The following is a 23,481-nucleotide window of genomic DNA, read 5'->3' as shown; positions in this document are numbered from 1 at the left end:
CAAATACAACTTAGTTTTATTTTAAGGGAGGGGGGAATCGATGGTCAAACAACAAAAAAAGGCATATATGGTCAACCTACTTCATTGAGAAGTTGCAATAAGAACATTTAATGTCAAAGAATGGAATGAAAGATGTCGCCCAGTTCAGCTTATTATTGTAGAAGGAATGGCCAATTAGCTGATGTTCATTTTCCTGTTTTCTCACCTTCTGAAAAATGTCTGTTTCCTCTTACTCTTTTCCAAATTACTTTTTCACCAGTGATTAAAAAAAAGTCATAGATATTATCTATTTGAGAGACATGAGAGGGAAGGAAGATAAAATATTCCACCTCTTACAGCAAAATGTTTTGAATGATCCAAATGTAAGATTTTGTTTATTAAGTAGCAATCACAAAGACAATTTGCAAAATCTTTACCCCAGCATTATAAAGTTTATTAGAAAAGTATTCATATATACAAAGACACATACAGTATTCCTATGAATTGCATAATACAAATGTTTCTTTTAAGCAGGAAAAGTTTAACAGAATACACAAAAAATAAGATTTCATTACTTTTAACAAACTGTTCGTTTTTTCTTATTTTTGCCAGCTGTTTTTTTCTTTGTGGTTTCTGATTTCTGCTTTGTTCTGCGGAAATTAAGTAAAACAATTATTTCCATTCATACACTTGAGCTCATAAAAACAGTGTCATACAAGACTGAAATTTTGTGTGTGTGCTCTAGGCACCTTTAGCTGTAAAGTTGGCTCCAGTAATGGCTACCGAGACATTTTATACGTAATACAAAGTACAGATTCTATAATGGCAAACAATTGCAGCTTTGCTTACAATTTAACAACAGGAACAAGATTAAGCTAGAAAGTTGGTCCCAAAACTTACATTTGGTTAAGTATCCTGAAATGATTCAATGTGATTTGTCTCAAATGCCACCAAAATCTCTCACACAGCCATTCCCCATTTAGTGACAATTTGAAAATACAAATTATAATAAAGGTCTAGTCAATTTCAGGTACAGTAGCATTGCTAGCCCTTGGAAGGTTATAATGAGGTTACAGAGGTGACTTTTTAAACTTTCATGGTAATTAGTATTTTTTGGGAAACTGCTGTGTAGAAAGATATAGCTTGTTTACCCAACATTTCTACTTTGGGGGATAAAAAGGAAACAGGGCAGGCACAGGACACCGCACAAGATAATTTTTATCTGAATATGATGGCAGCATTAATCTGCAGCATTTCCATCATGCTTAATGACTATTTAGTTGGGATTTGCAATTGCAAATGAAAGAGTGTATATATACTCATGTAGATATGATTATTGTATTCATTTTTCCATTCATGGAATTTCCTGTAAAAATATCTTTTAATAATTGAATAATTTAGTCCTGAATATAACTGCCCTAATTCCCACATTAAATCTATTAATGATCATTTATTAATTGGAAATATTTATTTGTTTTTCATCTGAAAGAGCTTAGTTTGTTTTAAAATGGGAATTTAGATTCCCAGTTCACTTAATACAATTTTGAAAGATTATCTATTGGAGGAAGCTCAGTAATCCTAAACCAGCAAATCTACGGATTCCAATCTCTTCCAAGCTCACACTGCACAGAGTTCAAAACAAACTTGGGACCGTATGCGATTACTGCCTTAAATTTTGTCTGTCATCGTCTCAACAATATTAACTTAGAGAAGATCCACATCCATTAATTGTTCCTTGTTACATTCTATGAACATGTTTTCTTTCTATCCCATCAGAATAAAAACAATTGGCTATGGCCTTCTGGACTACAGGTAGGTTCAGAAATTGGTCTGGCCTACTTGTCAACCTTTGCTTATTTCCTCCCCAGTCTTGCTCATTTTATACTTTATTTATTTATAAATTTGTTGGACAATCTTGAAGCTATGGATATACAGTACAGTGGTACCTCGTCTTACAAACACCTCTTCCAACAAACTTTTTGAGATATAAACCCAGTGTTTTAAGATTTTTTGCCTCTTCCGAACTATTTTCACCTTATGAACTCAAGCCGCTGGGATGCCCTGCCTCTGGACTTCCGTTGCCAGCCGGAGCACTGGGATTCCCCTGAGCCTCCTTTGGCTGGGAATCCCCGCCTCCGGACTTCCGCTGCCAGCCGGAGCGCCCATTCTTGCACTGCTGGGATTTCCCTGAGGCTCCCCTCGCTGGGATTCCCTTCATTTTTGCCAGCACTGCTTTGAATCCCAGCGAGGGGAGCCTCAGGGAAATCCCAGCAGCGCAAGAATGGGCGCTTCGGCTGGCAACGGAAGTCCGGAGGTGCGGATTCCCAGTGACACAAGGCAAAAGGGGTGAGTTTTGGGATTGCACGCATTATTTGCTTTAACATTGATTCCTATGATACATTGTTTCATCTTACGAACCTCATCGCGGAACAAATTAAGTTCGTAAGACTTACCGCTGTATATCCATTTTTACTTGCTTTTCATACAAAGGTTTATGCATATAGTCTAGTCTTCCTAGACTCACAACTGATCAAGAAGCAGATGGGAGTTATGGTGTAGGTGGGCCTAGACTGGTGTACCAACTACATGTTCCTGGATGGGCAGTTCCTGCTTAGTCACTCATGCTCTAGTTGCCTCCACACTGGAATAATATACTCTACATGGACTACTTGAAGAGTATCCCAAAGTGTCAGCTGGCACAGAAAGCAGCAATGTGGAGCAATTGTGTACATTCCTAGAGCAACACATATTACACCTTTACAAGGTGCATTGGTTGTCGTTTTGCTTCGGAGTCCAATTCAAAGTACTGTTTTTAACCTTTAAAACCTTTCATGGCTTGGAACTGGGTCATCTGATGGATTGGCAGAGTATATTAACAAAACATTTTTATTGTACAGTTTTTGTTCTTATTGATTCTCTGCCCAGAGTTGCCTTTTCATGAGATCATTAGCTATATACAGTAAATTTGATTAATAAAATAATATTTTGTCACAAAATGTTCTAATTACGCTTTTTTTAAAAAACCAAAATACTCTTCTCCATCACTTCCAATTTTGACCTTTTAAAAAATAACTTTGGTCAACTTTATATGAAGGTTTGCCCTTAAATTTGATAGAAATGACATGCATTCTTCGGTTTATGAGAACTATCGTCAAACTACTGTACAGTGGAACCTCGACATACGAGCAGCTCTACTTACGAGCTACTCGAGATAAGAGCTGGGAGGGGAGCGACATTTTTGTTCGCCTCCCGAGCTCACATTCGGGATACGAGCGCCAAGAAGATGTCTCCTGAAGCCGAACACTAACTTCCGCTTTCGGCTTCAGGAGACAGCTCCTTGGCGCTCGTATCCCGCGTGTTTTAAAAGGTTGCAGCCGGCCTGGGGGGCTCTGGGGGGTGCTGGCAAGCCCCCCAGGCCGGCTGCAACCTTTTAAAACACGCGCGCCGCTTCGCAGCTCTCTGCTGAATCCGGAACGCTAACTTCCGCGTTCGGATTCAGCAGACAGCTGTGAAGCAGCGCGCGTTTTAAAACGTGGCAGCCGGCCTGGGGGGCTCGGGGGGAAGCCCCCGAGCCCCCCAGGCCGGCTGTGACGTTTTAAAACACGCGCGCTGCTTCGCAGCTCTCTGCTGAATCCGGAATGCTAACTTCCGCGTTCGGCTTCAGCAGACAGCTGCGAAGCAGCGCGCGTTTTAAAACGTGGCAGCCGGCCTGGGGGGCTCGGGGGCTTCCCCCCGAGCCCCCCAGGCCGGCTGCCACGTTTTAAAACACGCGCGCTGCTTCGCAGCTGTCTCTGAACGCTAACTTCCGCGTTCGGCGGCAGCGGGTTTTTTTGTTGTTGCACGGATTAATTGACTTTATATTGTTTCCTATGGGAAACAATGTTTCGTCATACGAGCGTTCCGACTTACGAGCCTCCTTCCGGAACCAATTAGTCTCGTAAGTCGGGGTTCTACTGTATTTATGTCTAGCAATTTGGTATAATTTAATACAAAATATTACAAATTATTCCACTACCCCTTTTTCTTAAATTTCAAGAAAAAAACTTCTTAGAAACATTTTTTCTATTGAGTTAAGAAACAGTATTAACTTCTTTTGCTCCCCCCTCCCCCTCAAAGAGATCGGGCTTGATCAACATGTTCTAGGATAAAAGTGCAACATTTGGGAGATTCTATAACATTTCATTTCCACAGTCCTGAGTTCACTCCCATCTTTTGTAAAGCGAAGTTCCCCTACCTGTTCTTTGGTGTTACTTCAGGTTCTAGAATAACAACATCCTCTTCTTCACTGTCCGATAATACAATTGCCTCTTCTTCAAGACAGAAGAAAATTATTGGTATACAGTATTATTTTTAAATCCTACCCAGCTCCTAAATCTGTCATAGATGACAATTATATGGCTTCTACGGATTGACACCAATTTGATGATACATAATTAATACAGTGGCACCTCAAGATACGAACCCCTCGTCTTACGAACAACTCGTGATATGAACCCGGGGTTCACAAAAATTTTGCCTCTTCTTACGAACTTTTTTCGAGTTACGAACCGGCGTTCGGAGACTGCTGGGAAGCCGCGCGGCTGTTTTAAAAGGTGACAGCCGGGCGGCGGGGCTTCCCAGAAGCCTCCCGAATGCCAGTTCGTGACTCGAACAAAGTTCGTAAGAAGAGGCAAAATTTTTCTGAACCCCGGGTTCGGTTCGGGAGGTTGCTGGGAAGCCCCCCAGCCCGGCTGTCACCTTTTAAAACAGCCGCGCCGCTTCCCAGCTGTCTCCCGAAGCCAAACGGCAAAGCCGAACTTCCGCGTTCGGCTTCGGGAGACAGCTGGGAAGTGGCGCGGCTCTTTTAAAAGGTCGCAGCCGGCCTGGGGGGCTTCCCAGCACTCCCCCGAACCCGGGGGGTGCTGGGAAGCCCCCCAGGCTGGCTGTCACCTTTTAAAACAGCCGCGCGGCTTCCCAGCAGTCGCCGAAAGCCGTTTTTTTGCGGGGGGTTTTTTGGTTGCACGGATTAATTGACTTTACATTGTTTCCTATGGGAAACAATGTTTCGTCTTAAGAACCTTTCGTCTTACGAACCTCCTCCTTGCACCAATTAAGTTCGTATCATGAGGTATTACTGTACATGCAAATCTGGATAAGATCAAACCTAACCAACAGCTGAGCAGATTCTGAAACACATTTTAATACGCTACGTCTACAGAATACATTTCTGAGAGATGGAAAATGCTTTTATGTATAGGAACTGAAGGAAAGAAACGTTGAAACAAGATTTTATGCCATAACAACTGCTCATTTTTATACTGGCAGCAAAGTTTATAATTGTTACAGAGTTTTGTTTACCAGATTAATACAACAGGCTTTACATGGAAAGGACTAATTTTGCACACCAATTAATATTATTACGTATTGTATATGAATTGTCACAGAGTGACAATTCAAAAATGATTGTGAAGAACAGATAATCACCATTAATCAGTTAAAGTTTCACTATATTAATAAAATAAATGCTACACATTTTTCACCAGAAAAGACTGCATATGCACTAATTTGCTAGTGTATTGATATCCTTTAACATTACAGGTAGTGCTTGACTTGTAATCACAATTGGGCCCAAAATTTCTGTTGCTGACAGTTAAGTGAGCTTTGCCCCATTTTACAGCTTTTCTTGCCACAGTTATTAAGTGAAACACTGCAGTTAAGTTAGTAACAGTTGTTAAGTGAATCTCGCTTCTCCACTGATTGTCAGGTGGTTGCCAAAGATGATCACACGACCCTAACCATCATAAATATGAGCAATTGCCAAGTTTCTAAATTATGATCATGTGACTATGGATATGCTGCAATGGTCATAAGTGTGAAAAACAGTCATAAGTCACTTTTTTTAAAGAATCGTAGCAAATTGTCATTAAATGAACTGTAAGGTTAGAAGTAGAATAGTTTTGTCACATTTAGTCTTCGGAGAGGGGCGGCATACAAATCCAAATAATAAATAAATAAATAAATAAATAAAATAAACTATTCTGCATTCTTAAGAAAGTTTAATTTCTACATTGAAAGTGTGGATACACATCCAAGAAAGCATCCTTTCTTGTCTTAGCTCCCCTAATGTGATGCCTTTGCATTGGAATAGTTATTTGCAGAAGTAACCTGGAGTTTTGAGAACTTTTATCTATATAGAAGCCCAGAAAGGAAACTGAAAACAAAATGACTTCAACTTGAATGCAATTTTTTACTTCATGTATATACATTTTTTAAAAAAGTATTCTAACCTTTTTGATTTTTAGCTCCAATATGAACATCGGCCATTTCTATATTTTGGTCTTCTGCTGTTAGAGATTCATCCTGGCCATCTTCTTCTTCCATCTCAGATTCCTCAAAATCTGCCCATGAGTTCTGAAGTCCTTCACCAATCTGAGCTGTGCCTGATGCCCATAATACAGGCTTGGACAAGCTAATTTCATTAAGGAAAAACCAGGTCTTATCTAAAATGTATTGTAGCATGATAAAGAATGATTCTCCTATTTTGGGGAAATAATCTTGTAAATTTGTCTTGTAATTCTTTTTGAGAAACGATACAAGAGAGAGAAAGATGTTATTTAATTTGTAACAAAAGAATATAGTGAACTTACTGAACAGCTGACCCCATGCATATGAAGTGTCTATTTCTCGCAAATATTACACAGAAAAATATTAAGTAAAGTGATCAACAAAAAAATTATTTTATTGTTATTTATCTGCTACCAGACAACAGACCTGAATGTCTACTATATATTGGGACTTATCTACAAGGTTAAAAGCCACATAGAATGTGGGATGATTCTAATTATATGTCTGGAATATAACATGAACAAATGAATGGCTGAAATATGTTTTTCATTGTCTGAAAATGTGACCAATTTAACATCCTTAATGTTTAAGATTTTCCTCCATATTTACTGGATATCTCAAACAAAATCGGCTCATTCAACTATTTCTTAAGTTTAGTTTAATCTTAATTTTTATATCAAATGTATTTTATATCCCATCCTATCCAAAGCAAAAATGTTGCAAAGATCAATGCAGTTTAAAAATGTGAATGTACTTTTGAATTCTACATCAAAAGATTAGATATCTCTGATGAAAAGTTATAGAATTATTAACATAGTTAGCAGCAAAAGTATTACTCTTCAGTATTGCAAGATATACAATCGTGGATCATCAATATATTGTTTTCTATTTATCAACTGGCTTTCTAACAAAACAATGGAAAGCTGATCAATATTAGGCTATGTAAACAAGGTGTAATGATGAATTTAAAAATCATCCTGAATTTTACATGCAACATATTTGTTTCCTTTCCTAATTTATTTTCTCTTTTCTGAATACTGTCTGAAACAATAAGTTTTTTTAATAAATTAAGATGATCCTGAGCATAGAAGGCCCAACCATCTGATTTTGTTACGATGCAACGAAAGATACACTTCTGGAGGAGGAAATGCTTTGGCAATTATTTCTTCAGCTTGCTCTTGTACATCATTAGTATTGACTGGGGCATGTTCTATTTTAAAGGCAGTTATTCTTTCACTAGGAATAGATTCTGCAAATCCATATTTTCCACCTTCTTTCCTATTAAAAGAAAAAAATTCCTTTAGAAGTTCACATTTGTATGGAAACATAGACTAAGAACCAAAAGATACTATTTCTTTATGAACCATAAAGATAATATACTCCATTTTAATTTTTCTCTAAATGTCTCAGTAGATAATTAAAGTCAGAGTAAGTTTAAAATGCCTTAATTCAATTCAAGAAACTAAATGAATGTGTTCTCAGCATATTCACAACAGAAACTGTTCTATTACTTCTTCTTTCTGATATAAGTTTAAGGTAGGGACGTGATGATGAAAGAAGAAAAGAATCAGAATTTTGCACTAAAAGGCCAAGATTTCTGCCTACATACAGAATCATCAGAATTGTTTTAATTAGCACATTGAACCTTTTCATTAAAAAACCCCCACAAACTAATAAACATGTATTTACAAATATGTGATAGCCAGTAATCTGGCAGGAATAAGCAATTACTATGAAGTGGTAATGCCACTGAGACTAACGTAGCCATGAAATTATAAAAAACAAGACTGCTCCAAATCTCTCAAGGATCCTCAAACTTTTTGTCACTGTATAATTTGAAATTTTGGTATCATATTACATTTGCTCTCACAAAATGGTTGCCATTGTGAATGCAGTCACTTACAAGGCAAACTATAGAATATAAATTATGTGTTACTACTTTTTTCTCTAAAGAATTCCTCTGGAATGTGGGTTCCAGAAATATTGTGGGAAATAATAAATTTTTATGCCCAATACTTTGCAGTGGCCTTCTAGTTTAGATTATTAAATTTATTTTTACTTCAATTTTTTTAAAAATACCATATTTTTCGGAGTATAAGATGCACCTTTTTCCACTAAGAGGCTGAAATTTTGGGTGCATCTTATACTCTGAATGTAGTTTTCCAAAGCTTTTTTTTTAACCCTAACTAGGTGCTAACGATCTTCCCAGCTTACCTTACAAGCTCTATCATTGTTACTCTCTGGAAAGAATGTTTTCCCAGCTCTAAGTCTTTGCAGGTTTTTTTTCATTGCTCTATTTGCTCCAAATGTTTCTTTCCAGCCCTAACAAGGTGCTAATGATGTTCCCAGCTCTTACCGGCTTGCAAGCTCTTTCATAGTTACTCTCTCTGAATAAAGTTTTTTTTAAAGCCCTAACCAGGGGATAGAATAATGTGCTGAAGCTGATCAGACTAAGGACACTAGCCAGATCCCCTCCCCCCACATTTTCCTTCCAAAAAACTAAAGTGCGTCTTATACTCCGGTGCGCCTTATACTCCGAAAAATATGGTATGCAATTCTCTGAAATTCATGGGAATAGGGCATATTTTTATTCAAAACTTTTTTTCAAAAACAGGGAAGAGGGTATTTTGAAAAATGGGAAATATTCCAACAGAGAGAACTAAAAGGCGTCTAACAATCCCTACAGTGGTAAACACCCTTTTCCCTTCCTTGCTCCAGAAAAGATAATTTTTTGAAGCTTCCCTTGTTTTCTTATTAATATTGTCTTCATGAGCCTTGCTTGCAGATGTTTCATTGTCTGACTAGGTAGAATCATCTGTTCACAGTTGGATAATGAAATGTTTGGAAGAAAACAATCAAGCTCAGAAAGCACCACTGATTCAATTCAAAATCTGTTTTATAATCTACCAGACTGGCATTATACAAATATGGATATATCAATTTATAATAGACCATATTAATAGGCATTAGTCTGCAGTATTAAAAAAACCTCACCTAGCTTTTTGATCATTTTCCAAAGCTTTTTGAATTAGTTCAGTGATTTCTGCTACTTTGACTCCTGTTATTTTGCTGCATCTCAAAACCTGTGGAAAATTATAATGCACGTTTAAATTATTTCATCATGGAATGTGTTTTTCCTATGAGTATTTGCAAGTAAGTAATCCAAAAGTTTTGGATTACACATTGAAAAACAATTCACAAATAAAGAGAAAATTAAGATAACAGGAATTCAGACTATGATAGAAGACCCTTCATTATTAATTTTTAGGATTTACTTTGCTTTTCAACTGCCAACAATTTAATCTTCTACATTTAACATGGAAGTTTAATTAAAGAATTATAAACTGATAAGTTTGTGAAGGTCAGAATTTTGAAATAAAAATGTATTATATTTAATTAAACTGGATTAATTTATTCTTTATACAGAATCAAAGAATGAAAGAGCTGGGACCAGTTAGGTCCCACAGAGTTGGACTTCTCCGGGTCCCGTTGACTAAACAATGTCGTTTGGCGGGACCCAGGGGAAGAGCCTTCTCTGTGGTGGCCCCGACCCTATGGAACCAACTCCCCCCCAGATATCAGAGTTGCCCCCATTCTCCTTGCCTTTCGTAAGCTCTTAAAAACCCACCTCTGTCATCAGGCATGGGGGAATTGAAATATTCCCTTCCCCTAGGCTTATAAAATTTATGTATGGTATGACTGTATGTATGACTGATCTCTTAAATTGGGGTTTTTAGATTTTTTAATATTACATTTGTTTACATTGTCTTTTTACTGTTGTTAGCTGCCCCGAGTCTACGGAGAGGGGCGGCATACAAATCTAATAAATACAAATACAAGTACAAATATAGATATTCAGATTACGCTCCCTGGCTCAGGGCAAGAAACCAAATGAAACCATCTTTGAAACAATGAATGAATCTTGAACAAATCCAGTGAATATAGAGCATGCTATCTCTCTGGATTATTGATCTGCCGTCAAACTGATCTTACTGTACTATATTTTTTTCCTAAAAAAAAAAGAAGTAAAATACCAAAGGTAATATTCCAGTTTTAAAAGCTTCCATGTTACCTGTTCTTTTAGTAGCATAATTCCACCACTGGATTGAATGGTGCAGATTTCACGGTGTTTGTTCATGGCTATTACAAGGAGGCCATCCATTACACGTTCCTCTTGTTCACTGGGATCTACTAGTAAGTAAGTCCTGTACCATTTCAGAACAAGCCATAAGATTTTATATTAAAATGGAAAATAAATTAGTAAAGGAAAGAACATAGTAGATAAAACAGTAGTCTTAGCCATACTAGAAATACTTAACTATATCCCCAAAAGTGGCTTTAATCCCATTCATTCCAAAGAGTTAATGCATTCTAGATTCCTAAACTAAACAATGCCATCTATATTGGCACTGGTATTTGTTTGTTTCTTTGTCAATCAAGTATAGGATAGTAATTTATACAAACATAAAATAGAAAATAATGATAAAAGAAGACAACAGGGCAGTACGACAGGGGTGGTAGGCACAATAGTGAGTTTATGCACACCCCTTACAGACTTCTTAGAAAAGGGGAGAGGTCAACTGTAGACAACCTAAGGTTGAAGATTTGGGGGTTTGGGGTAATCAGGAAGCATGTCTTCTATGTAGCTGTGACTGCCCCCTAGAATGAGGTTCCCCCTAGATTCAGATGGTTCCCAACTTTCTGGAGAATCCTTTGGATAAAGTGGGTTTGCTTTCTTGTTCAGTTTGTGCCAGCTTTGGTTCATTTCCTGTCATCCCTTCAAGGAGACAAGTCTAGAAAAGTAAAGTAATCTAGGCTAATACTGTTGTTATTATTATTATTATTATTATTATTATTATTATTATTATTATTAATAATAATAATAATAATAATAGTAACAACAACAATTTATTAGATTTGTATGCCACCCTTCTCCAAAGACTCGGGGCGGCTCACAACAATAATAAAAACAATATTATAGTAGAACAAATCTAATATTAAAAAACATATAAAACCCTATCATTATTTAAAAAAACCAAACAACACATTCATACCAAACATAAAACAAAGTATAAAAGAGCCTGGGGGATAGGTGTCTCAACTCCTCCATGCCTGGCGGTATAAGTGAGTCTTGAGTAGTTTATGAAAGACAGGGAGGGTGGGGGCAATTCTAATCTCTGGGGGGAGTTGATTCCAGAGGGCCGGGGCCGCCACAGAGAAGGCTCTTCCCCTGGGGCCCGCCAAACGACATTGTTTAGTCGACGGGACCCGGAGAAGGCCAACTCTGTGGGACCTTATCGGTCGCTGGGATTCGTGCGGTAGCAGGCGGTTCCGGAGTTACTCTGGTCCAATGCCATGAAGGGCTTTAAAGGTCATAACCAACACTTTGAATTGTGACCGGAAACTGATCGGCAGCCAATGCAAGCCACGGAGTGTTGTGGAAATGTGGGAGAGTCTTGGAAGCCCCACGATGGCTCTCGCGGCTGCGTTCTGCACGATCTGAAGTTTCCGAACACTTTTCAAAGGTAGCCCCATGTAGAGAGCATTGCAGTAATCGAACCTCGAGGTGATGAGGGCATGAGCGACTGTGAGCAATGACTCCCTGTCCAAATATTTCTGTTAGTTATTGTAACAGAATTTTGCAAGTTTGAATACACTTCACTCTTCTCTCCCTTTAGCTTCATAAGATTATTCCTTCTGCCCATTACAAATTACTGTTTGTTCTGTGTTTTTATCTGTTATAGTTTTGCAGTTCTCTCTCTCTTAATATCTGTTACTTTATTGTTCTCTGTGTTTTTATCTATTATTTTATTGTTCCATGTTTTTTCTCTGAAGCACCATTAATCAGCTCAAATGTTTAAAAAAATTAATACAATAATAGAAATAATAATCAAATCCATTCGCTTTAAAGGTGAAATGTTGGTCTTTCAGCATTTTTCATTGTATAACATTTTCTGACTTTAAAAAAAGACCGCTCATGTCAGTAAGGAGAGACAATCAACTTTGTGTACTATCACATTTTAAAGATATGTACATATTAGAATATTCTTATTGGTACGCAATAATAGAAAACAGAAAGTAATGTTAACTTACCCTTGCTGGAAAAAAGCAAAGCTTACACAAATAGGCATGTGGTGGATACTCAGAGGGACAGGATCCCTTTCTTCAGGTGTATACTAAAGAACCAAACACAACAGTATTTTTCTTAGCCAATTGTAAGCCTAAATATACTGTACATACACAGACTATATGGATAATCAGTGCCTAAATGTTAAAGATATACAGTGGTGCCTCTACTTAAGAACGCCTCTACTTAAGAATTTTTCTAGATAAGAACCGGCTGTTCAAGATTTTTTTGCCTCTTCTTAAGAACCATTTTTCTACTTAAGAACCCGAGCCCGGAAAAATTTCCCAGGAAATTTGAGAGTGGCACAAAGGCCCGGCCAATTTACTGATGTTCCCCCTTGGTTTCTCTCTCGGCGCAGTGTATGGAAGGCGCATGGCTCCTCCTAGCCGCCTCAGAGTCCCTCTTTTTTTTTTTTAAGCCTCCTTAAAGTTTTGGATTTTTTTTGATTCCCCTACCTCACCTTCTTTCTTCTTCTTCAGCAGCGACTGTCCTCCCCCCCTCCCATCCAAATTCCGAGGTTTTATTTCCTTCCTAATGGGTTTGCACGCATTATTTGCTTTTACATTGATTCCTATGGGAAAAATTGCTGCTACTTACAAACTTTTCTACTTAAGAACCTAGCCATGGAACAAATTAAGTTCTTAAGTAGAGGTACCACTGTACTTGTTTTCTAAAACAAAGCAAGGGGCTATACTGATTTATGATTATAATAGGACTTTGCACCTTTCAAGAAATGAAAAGCATTTCACCTATTATATATTAAGCAATTTTGATTAAATAGTTACATTTATGTATGATTTTCCGACAGGAGTCTTATTTGTAATTTTAAAAAGGCTTACTATGTTATACATAGGCATCTTGCTTTGATCCTGTTGATTTTATTGACATAATTCTTTGGTTCCAAAGGGAAATAATGTAATAGATTTAGAAAATCTGAAAATACGGTATTGTTTATGTTAATACACATTTATAGACTGTTCCCATTCCAATTTTAGAAAAAGTAAAACATGCAAGAGGGAGATCATTTTAAATTCCCACTTTCGAAGAAAATTACCAATGTTACTTCTTCTCCTTGTACTGACACGTCAGGCCTCCGAAAGTGGCACAGGGCCACTATTGCTGCTATGCTTGCAGCATCAATAATGTTTCCATTATGATTCAGCAAATGCAGGTCCACACGTATTTGCCACACCTCGGGGGGGGGGGGGGAAATAAACAATTAATTTTAATTCTCTATTTTAATTCATTGTCCATACATTTAGGAGGTATCTTAATGAAAAGGGAAAGCTAGAAAAATATGCCACAATAAAACTGTCAGAGGGCATGTAATACCATGCATATAGAAATCTTTAGTTCTTGCTGATTTCCCAAAGATGTATGAAATGTTTCGTGGGGGAGGAAATTCTAAACGGGCAGCCAATGCTGCTTTCTAACACTAGTTAATAGATTTCACACTACTTAAAGTCTATACCAGTGTTTCCCAACCTTGGCAACTTGAAGATATCTGGGCTTCAACTCCCAGAACTCCCCAGCCAGCATTCGCTGGCTGGGGAATTCTGGGAGTTGAAGTCCAAATATCTTCAAGTTGCCAAGGTTGGGAAACACTGGTCTATACAGACAAAAGAAAAATCTTATTTGCAATTCCATCAACAATATTTTGCTACCAAAATACTTATCGTAGCAATAGTTATATAATTGTTCAAATGCAATCTAAATCCATTTTACCTAATACTATGTACACTATCTTATGCTGAAATTTTATTTATTTATTTATTGATTCAATTTTTTATGCCGCCCTTCTCCTTAGACTCAGGGTGGCTTACAACATGTTAGCAATAGCACTTTTTAACAAAGCCAGCATATTGCCCCCACAATCCAGGTCCTCATTTTACCCACCTCGGAAGGATGGAAGGCTGAGTCAACCTTGAGCAGGGGATGAGATTTGAACCACTGACCTGCAGATCTAGCAGTCAGCTTTAGTGGCTTGCTGTACTTCACTCTACCCACTGTGCCACCTCGGCTCATTATTGTCGTATGACTTAATGAAATTACTGTCATATAAATTTATGAAAAGGATTGAGTTACTAAAACTAAAAAGTCCTTGTAAATCTTTTTTATAGCCAGTTTAATCTAGTTGAAACGTACTTGAGTATTATTAGTAGCTTGGGTTGGTAGCAGGGCTGTTGGTTTTGAGTTCCGAGTTTGGCAATTTGGTTGCAAATGTTTCATCACCATTCGAGGAGACATCTTCAGTGCACTTCAAAGCTCAAACCAACAGCCCAGTTTGATCTTCTGGTTAAGGTACCAAGCTAGACAGGAGATTGTGAGTTCAAGTTCTGTCTTAACTAGTGATGGGCGAACTGAACCCGCACGATTCGGGTCCATACCAAATTTTACGGTTTTCGGTATGCCGAACACGAACCCAGAATTTTTTCAAAGTTCGGGCAAAGTTCGGGGTCGTGTTCGGCGTTTGGAGCTTTGACGTCACTGGCAGGTTGCTAACAACGCCAAGGTGATAACTTCCTGGATTTCATGGAATCCAGGAAGTGATCACCTTGGCATCCTTAGCAACCTGCTGGTGACGTTAAAGCTCCGCCCCGGAATCTCTTCGTGGGAGGGATTCCCCAGCTCCTTCAAAGGGAGGTCTTCACATAAAAATAAGCAGTTACTTTTACGAAAAAGGACGCCACAGCAGCGCTGCAAGCAAAGGGCAGTCCTTTCACGTAAAAATGGGAGGGATTCCCTGTTCGGGTTCGGGTTCGGCCGAATTTTGCGTAAAGTTCATCCGAACTTGCCGAACCTGAACACCGTTGGGTTCGCCCATCACTACTCTTAACCTTTAATGCCAGCCAATTCTAAAAAAAGTCACTAGATGTTTCAATGCTTGTCTGGAATTCATATAATTACACACCTTTTCACCAGCAACAACACAAAGAGATTCAGTATCTACACACTTAGAGTTCCTTAGGCATCTTTCTAATAGACGATTCAGTTTTACAAGCAATTCAGATTGCCTAGAGTAAAAAAAAAAATCATACAATTTTATGTCCAGAAAATATTTTCAAAATATTTTTCAGTACATTTTTTTAAGAATATCTTTGAAAAGAAATCCATTGTCAGATAAAGATGGGAAATCAAATTTTCCAATACTTGATTTTGCATCTTGTATACTTTATCACTAGTACCAAATTCAAACATTTCAGTGTAAATTTTCCTTCCTGGACTCTTGAGATATTTATAATGAAAATCTTCAGTTAATTGATTGTTTTGGTTTAAAACATAATATATTTGCTATGATTAATATTATATAAATTCAAAAACTAGAACATTATTTTCAGAAAAAATGTATTGTGACCTTTTTTTCAAACTAAATTGAAATTATGAAGTAAACCAGCTCTCAAAATTGGTTTAAAATGTTTTGGGGGAAGATCTGAATGGACACTGGGATCTTTACATTATATCAATTAGTAGATGATAACAATGAGTTTTTAAAAATCATTTTCTATGTTAAAAATAAAAAAAACTGTTTGTAAGTTGTCACCACTAGCAATATTTATAATTTCAACATTTATTGAGATATCATTTTGGATCAGATACATTTTCAGTCTCAAAAATATTCAGGTTGTTAGAAAGCAAGTATTGCATTTTATCAAATAAAAAGCTCACAGTGAAACTTTAATAATATTTGTTGTTAATAAATCAATTTAATATGCAAATGTTAAAGACAACTAAATGGAGAAAGGAATCAAGGAGACTCACTTTATTGAAACAATGAGAAAATATTTTGACTTCAATACCAAAAACTTTACTAGATCTCAAATTACAGTAAATAATTCCAACTTCTAAGATGTCTATACAGAAAAGAAATGCTGCTGGAAATGTGAGCAGAATAACATTTCATTAAAAGGCATGTTTTGCATATTACAAACATACTATGTTCTGGGAAGAAGTATTTATTTATTTAATTGGATTTGTATGCCGCCCTTCTCTAAGGACTCGGGGCAGCTCACAGCATATGCAAAGACACAATAGTTAATCCAATTACATAAAAATAATCTTTAAAAATTCTAACTTTAAAACTTTAATCAACATTCATTCAATAAATCATACTAAAAGCATTTGTTGGTCAGGGGGTAGATCTAATAACCACAGACCTGGCAATAAAGATGAGTTTTTAAACTCTTTCGGAAGGCAAGGAGTATGGGGGCAGGGGGAGCTGATTCCAGATTTCCATACAATAGTTTGTGGATTCCAGTAGTTTCATACAAATGTCTGTAATATGGTAAATGATTTAGCTTTACTAGATAAATGGTCAAAGCAATGGAAACTTCAGTTTAATGTTTCCAAATGTAAAATAATGCACTTGGGGAAAAGGAATTCTCAATCTGAGTATTGCATTGGCAGTTCTGTGTTAGCAAAATCTTCAGAAGAGAAGGATTTAGGGGTAGTGATTTCTGACAGTCTCAAAATGGGTGAACAGTGTGGTCGGGCGGTAGGAAAAGCAAGTAGGATGCTTGGCTGCATAGCTAGAGGTATAACAAGCAGGAAGAGGACAGAAGGAAAAGGGGGGACATGATCGAAACATTTAAATATGTCAAAGGGTTAAATAAGGTTCAGGAGGGAAGTGTTTTTAATAGGAAAGTGAACACAAGAACAAGGGGACACAATCTGAAGTTAGTTGGGGGAAAGATCAAAAGCAACATAAGAAAATATTATTTTACTGAAAGAGTAGTAGATTCTTGGAACAAACTTCCAGTAGACGTGGTTGGTAAATCCACAGTAACTGAATTTAAACGTGCCTGGGATAAACATATATCCATCCTAAGATAAAATACAAAAAATAGTATAAGGGCAGACTAGATGGATCATGAGGTCTTTTTCTGCCGTCAGTCTTCTATGTTTCTATAATTTATGGACATAAACTGTTGAGTAAAGTTTAATATTTTCAGATACATACATTCTTTTGAGCTACATACACAGTGCATAGAAATAGATAGATGGACTAAGGAATGGATTCTCTGTGTCCTGATAACTGCCAAAATATTAACTCTTCAACATTTGAAAGAGAAATTTATGCTATTTATGCAATTTCTAGTTACCCTGTAGAAAATTTAATATTTTGGCAATTATCAGGGCATGGAGAGAAATGTTTTACACAAATGCTTCTTTGGTTACTGCAGAGGGGGGGAACACATACCTTCCAGGTTCAAAAGCAGGTGATGCCATTGGTGACAGCTCTAGATTAAAGAAAAGTATGCCTTCTGTTGCACGATTTGGCTTTGGGGAGACAAGTTCACATGACACTTGCCCAAGAACTCTGCAAGAAGAAGGCAGTTTTTAGAATCAAACTTTAGTCACTTAATAGAAATAATGGCAAGGATATACTTTAAAATTCTACACTAATATAGAAGTATAATATATCTGGAATCTATTCACTGGATACCTAGTTAAATGGCATAATGCCTTTATAAATTATATCAAGTAGAAGCTAAGGTAGATGTGGAATAGCTGTTTGATACAAATCAAAGCAAAAGCTTATTTTTTTCATTTATTTTTCTCCATAAGCAATATTTATGTTGTTTCCAAAATTTCAGGGGATTCTTTCTAGCCGTTACCAGAGATATTAAGAGAGTTAGATTTTTCTTACATACCCAAGTTTTGCACGAACCTGATTTTGAGTGTTAGTATGAATAATATTGATATCTGTTGCATCACTGAGAACTATGGGAACAATATGTATGAAGGATATGGTTTTTATTTAATGATCTAGTGTGCAATTTCATCTTCTGGGAAGGAAATATGGACCTTTCTGATAATCATTGTAATTTCATTTCAGTCAACACTGTGTTTATTTTTAAAAAATATGCTTTTAACCGAAATACCATTTAATATTGCTAATTGTTATTTACTAAGTAATGTACTGAACAACCTGCATGATTTCATCATCTCTTGTAATTTATACTGCATTAAATTTTGCTTTGTAAAGATCCCCCCCTCCTGAAAACCAGTCTGCAAGTTTATTAAATACAATACACAGAATTATAAAACACTGCATACCTTGTTTTTCCGAGCTCCACAATACAGCAGCCATAGTCAACACCAAAAGAAATGCGGAGGTTTCTATAATCGTAGCACTGTCGCCCATCCAGACGCTATAAATACCAAGCAAGAGTCATTTAACAGCAAGAATGAAAAATGGAGAAAAGACTGCCCAAATTTGAGAGTGCAGTCAATTTTGTGCAAGGATCTTGCATACTTCAACTCTATAGTGTTACCTTTTTCAAAAAATAAACTTTATTTATAATTTACAAAACATAAACAACAAAAGCACCTACACCTGTACCAAGGGGTCCTAAATATGAGACCCCCCCCAAAAAAACCCCACCAAGCTGTTTGTAGTAAATCAGTGCTTCTTAATTATTTTCTGTTACGCCTCCCCTTCCTTGAAGAAGTAAACATTTTGTTCCCCAATGGAATTTTAGTGTTAATATTTATTATTTTATAATAAGGTTTTTTTTTAGTTATTTTAGTATTGGATTGTTACATGCTGTTTTTATCATTGTTGTTAGCCGCCCCGAGTCTACGGAGAGGGGCGGCATACAAACAAACAAACAAACAAATAAATAAATAAAAGACATTTTAAAAAAGTTGGACAATTTGTGAGGTGCCTGTAATATAACTCTAACCGTGCTTATTTTCTATTACACGGATAATATTTACATAATATACATCAAATCTTAGTAATGATCTTATTCAGATATGTCTTTTTCTTTTTTCCTTTCAGGACTGATCCCCTGACATTTACTTTCCAACTTTTCTAGCATTTATTAATTCTCTGTTTTTACTTTTTTCCATTCAATCATAGAACTCATCCCAACAGTTAGTATACTCTCACTCATCTATATTTTTTAACTCTTTAGTTAGATTATCCATTTCTGCACACATTGTTGTTTTTTCAATTATATCTTCCTCAATGGGCATAATTTCATTTTTCCAATATTGTGCAAGCACTATTCTCACTGCTGTCGTTATATGAAGGATTAAATACAATCGGTTTTTGTCAAAGTTTTCACTAGCTACTATAGTGATACCTTTTAAACTTCAGAGAAAAAAGGGAAGCAGAAATCAACAGGACATCTTTGTATCTCAAAGATTTTTTTCAAAATGCTTCGGATGTTGATGCTCATTTTGAACATTTCTGCAATTTTAAAACATATAAATGCTACCTATTAGAGTTAAAACAATCCGAAGGTTACACTGTGATGAGCCCAGAGTACAGCTAGTCCTCAATGTACCACCATAACTGAGTCAAAAATTTCTGTTGTTCAGTGAGACATTTGTTAAGTGAGTTTTGCCCCATTTTATGACTTTTCTTGCCACAGCTGTTAAGTGAATCACTGCAGCTCATAAATTAATAACCCAATTGTTGAGTGAAAATTTGTCAAAAGGTTTCCAAAAGTTGATAATCTGACATTGGGACACAGCAATGGTCACAAGTATGAACCAGTTGCCAAGCATCTGAATTTTGATCATGTGATCATGGGAAATGCTACAAGCGTTATAACTGTGAAAAATGGTCACAAGTCACTTTTTTCAGTGCCGTTCAAACGGTCACTAAATGAACTGTGGTTAAGTCGAGGACAACTTCCCTGCCCTTCTAACAGTATGGCTAGTTTAATGAAAAGACAGACCAGGGGAGATATGATAGCAGTGTTCCAATATCTCAGGGGTTGCCACAAAGAAGAGGGAGTCAGGCTATTCTCCAAAGCACCCGAGGGTAGAACAAGAAGCAATGGGTGGAAACTAAACAAGGAGAGAAGTAACTAAGGAGAAATTTCCTGACAGAACAATTAATCAGTGGAACAGCTTGTCTCCAGAAGATGTGAATGCTCCAGTATTGGAAGTTTTTAAGAAGATATTGGATATCCATTTGTCTGAAGAGGTGTAAGGTCTCCTGCCCAAGCACAGGGTTGGACTAGAAAACCTCCATATCTTCCAACTGTTGTTGTTGTTATTATTATTATTCAACAAAAAACACAGCAAATGAGATTGATAAGCTGGATTTCGTATCACAGTATCACAAGTGGAACACTTCCCAAACATCTAGGACTGTGTGATGTATTTTCATATGATACGTGCAGATCCAAGTATCATCACTACCACCACCACCATCATCATCTTGTATCTAAAGCTCCTGAGATATCTGTCCAAGGAAAGACTCTCCAGGTCAGGAGTAGGCAAATTTGGCTCTTCTATGACATGTGGACTTTAACTCCCAGAATTCTTGAGCTAGCAAGATTGGCTCAGGAATTATGGGATTTGAAGTCCACAAGTCATAGAAGAACCAACTTTGCCTACTCCTGCTCCAGGTGACTGAAGAACACCAGGATCTCTTGTCACTCCGCTTGGAAGATTATATGCCTAAAGCCTTACACAGAAAACGTTTGCAATTTCTAGGACATCATTCTCAAGCAAAGATTTCAACAACAACAAAAAGTGGCAAAGGGCAGTTGGTTCTCATTTTTCTAAGAAGCCGCTCTCACCCCACCACGCACATGCGCAGACCGATACGTCCCTCAGGCGCCTCAACGCACGCGAGTTTGAAGCGCACGTGATATCATTCCCCCTTACCTTCCTTTCCTCGATAGCTCGCAGAAGGAACCGCTTCTCGCAATTAGAGAGCGGGGTTTCCTTCATAGCGGCGGTCGCTTCGCCCCGTCTTCAAACGGCCGCGTTCTTTCTTTAGCTGTCTTGTGTTTTTTGCAGACGTCATAAAAGGGCGCCGCTTAGCGAAAGCCCGCAACTTGAAAAAGCGTCGCCAGGCCGGCTTTCGATTTCTGGTTGGCAACCAGCCGTAAAATAGAAGGGATGTAACGTAAAAAAAAAAAAGGTTTATTAGGTGCGCATGCGCGGGGATAAGCTTAACCCCTGAGTGACTGAATTGCAGCCGTTAGAAGGGCAGGAAAGACACTTGGAACATCGGTGGGGACTCCCTAAATGTTTTTTTCGTTATCCGCGGCTGACGACGTGGAGTATTTGAGTCGAGATTCCCCCACTATAGAGCCAGTCCATAATAAAAACACCTTTTTTTACATTGCCTGTGCATCCAAGCGCGAAAGTTTTTCACAACTGTTAAGACGGATAGGCAGCATCCAAGACCTGTTGAAACTCATCGACACAGCTGCACCTTTTTATTGTCACTTTTTGCCAGTTGGGAGGGATTTCAGAAATCCGTGTACAGTTGCATTTTGATCATTTGATCATTACTCCACTATTCCTTCATTAATGTTAATTAGCTTTTTTTTCTAGCCAGTCATTGTGTACAGGTGAAATTTAATGTGCCTAAGAATATAGGTGTGGAAGGGTCCTGTTGTGAGATTTCAGGAAAATTGGACTGACAGATGTGGAAGACCTCTTCTGCTAGCCTTGACTTGAATACTTCTGATGAAGACAGCCATTTGTTATACTATTACTGTTTAGGATTGCTTTTTCAAACGCTCTACTATCATCCCGGTGCCAAAGAAGCCCTCCATCAAGGAACTGAATGACTACAGACCAGTTGCTCTAACATCTGTAGTTATTGAAAGGCTAGTGATGTTCCACTTGAAAACCATCACCGATCCACTGTTAGACCCCCTACAATTTGCATACCGAGCAAATAGATCAACAGATGATGCTGTTAACATGGCTCTACACTACATCCTTCAACATCTTGAATCTCCAATGTCCTACGCTAGGGACCTCTTTGTACACTTCAGTTCAGCATTCAATACCATCATACCAGACATTCTCTTAACCAAACTAAATCAGCTAGGCACCTTACAAGTGGATCACAAGCTTCCTAACAGACAGGAAGTAGCAGGTGAAGCTAGGAAAAATCACATTAGATACATGTACAATTAGCACAGGTGCCCCCCAAGGTTGTGTACTCTCACCATTTCTCTTCTCTCTATACACTAATGACTGCATCTCAAACGATCTATCTGTTAAACTACTGAAGTTTGCAGACGAAACAACAGTGATCGGACTCATTCAAGACAATGATGAATCCGCATACAGATGGGAGGTTGAACAACTATCCTTGTGGTGTGACCAGAACAATCTAGAACTGAACACACTCAAAACTGTAGAAATGGTAGTAGACTTTAGGAGAAACCCTTCCACCCTTCCACCTCTCACAATAATAGACAACACAGTATTAACAGTAGAGACCTTCAAATTTCTAGGTTCTATCGTATCTCAAGACCTAAAATGGTCACCTAAAATTAAAAACATCATCAAAAAAGCACAACAAAGAATGTTCTTTCTGCGTCAGCTCAGGAAGCTCAAACTGCCCAAGGAGCTGCTGATACAGTTCTACAGAGGATTCGTTGAGTCTGTCATCTGCACCTCTATAACTGTCTGGTTTGGTGCTGCAACCCAACAGGACCGACACAGACTTCAGAGGATAATGAGAACTGCAGAAAAAACAATTGCTGCCAACCTGCCTTCCATTGAGGACCTGTATACTGCAGGAGTCAAAAAGAGGGCGGGGAAAATATTTACTGACCTCTCGCATCCTGGACACAAACTGTTTCAACTCCTGCCCTCAAAACGTCGCTACAGAGCACTGCACACCAAGACAGCTCCATTCAGAGGGAGAAAGCACTGCAGACTACAGCCTGTTCACAACACAAGGATTGCCAACTGCAAATTTCACAAGAAGCCAAAGGTTAAAGGGATTAAAACAAAGAATTTAATCTACATTTCCCCAGAAAGCAAAATCTGACATTTCTGCCTGCTCGTAGAGTAAGCCCTGAATTCAACTTCCAACATCTCATTGGTAGTAAATATTTTCATTTATTTGCATATTTTGTGTTACGTTGCATAGGGACTTAATATTTTCACACTGTCCTTGAATTTGTTTTACATTATTCAAAGTCATAAAATTGAGGGAGTTAATAAATATAGCAAATAAATACAGTCTTACTTTACTTTAATAGTTTACTTTAAAATTAATCATTATGACATACAGTAATTCATTTTCTGTCCATTTTCTTGCTACTGCATTT

The 23,481-nt window shown here is 37.5% G+C and overlaps 1 protein-coding gene across 1 annotated transcript; it reads right to left on the bottom strand.

The window, feature by feature from the left end:
- Position 1: 1 nt before the first annotated feature.
- Positions 2–21,286, bottom strand: EXOSC9 (exosome component 9). Its single transcript, XM_070757657.1, has 12 exons — positions 21,062–21,286; positions 18,488–18,582; positions 17,628–17,747; positions 15,342–15,444; positions 13,485–13,622; positions 12,397–12,479; positions 10,376–10,508; positions 9,298–9,386; positions 7,435–7,581; positions 6,246–6,427; positions 4,214–4,289; positions 2–629 (listed from the first exon to the last, which is right to left on the bottom strand). Exons 1-12 carry the CDS (start codon positions 21,125–21,127, stop codon positions 557–559), a joined length of 1,305 nt encoding a protein of 434 aa, XP_070613758.1. The 5' UTR covers positions 21,128–21,286; the 3' UTR covers positions 2–556.
- Between the last annotated feature and the right edge of the window lie 2,195 nt (positions 21,287–23,481).

Source organism: Erythrolamprus reginae, chromosome 7, assembly GCF_031021105.1.
Source record: "Erythrolamprus reginae isolate rEryReg1 chromosome 7, rEryReg1.hap1, whole genome shotgun sequence".
Classification (NCBI taxonomy): Eukaryota; Metazoa; Chordata; class Lepidosauria; order Squamata; family Dipsadidae; genus Erythrolamprus; species Erythrolamprus reginae.
Note: the sequence above shows the minus strand (reverse complement) of the source record. Positions and strands in the feature narration are given on the sequence as shown.

What these genes read in the sequence shown, in the direction of transcription:
- EXOSC9 (XM_070757657.1), bottom strand. Translation starts at nt 21,127, where the DNA reads ATGAAGGAAACCCCGCTCTCTAATTGCGAGAAGCGGTTCCTTCTGCGA. An exon ending in AAGGAGAAGAAGTAACATTG is followed by an intron (nt 12,480 to 13,484) that starts GTAATTTTCTTC and finishes TTGGTTCTTTAG; the next exon opens with TATACACCTGAAGAAAGGGA. An exon ending in GAAAATGATCAAAAAGCTAG is followed by an intron (nt 7,582 to 9,297) that starts GTGAGGTTTTTT and finishes TTCTTTTAATAG; the next exon opens with GAAAGAAGGTGGAAAATATG.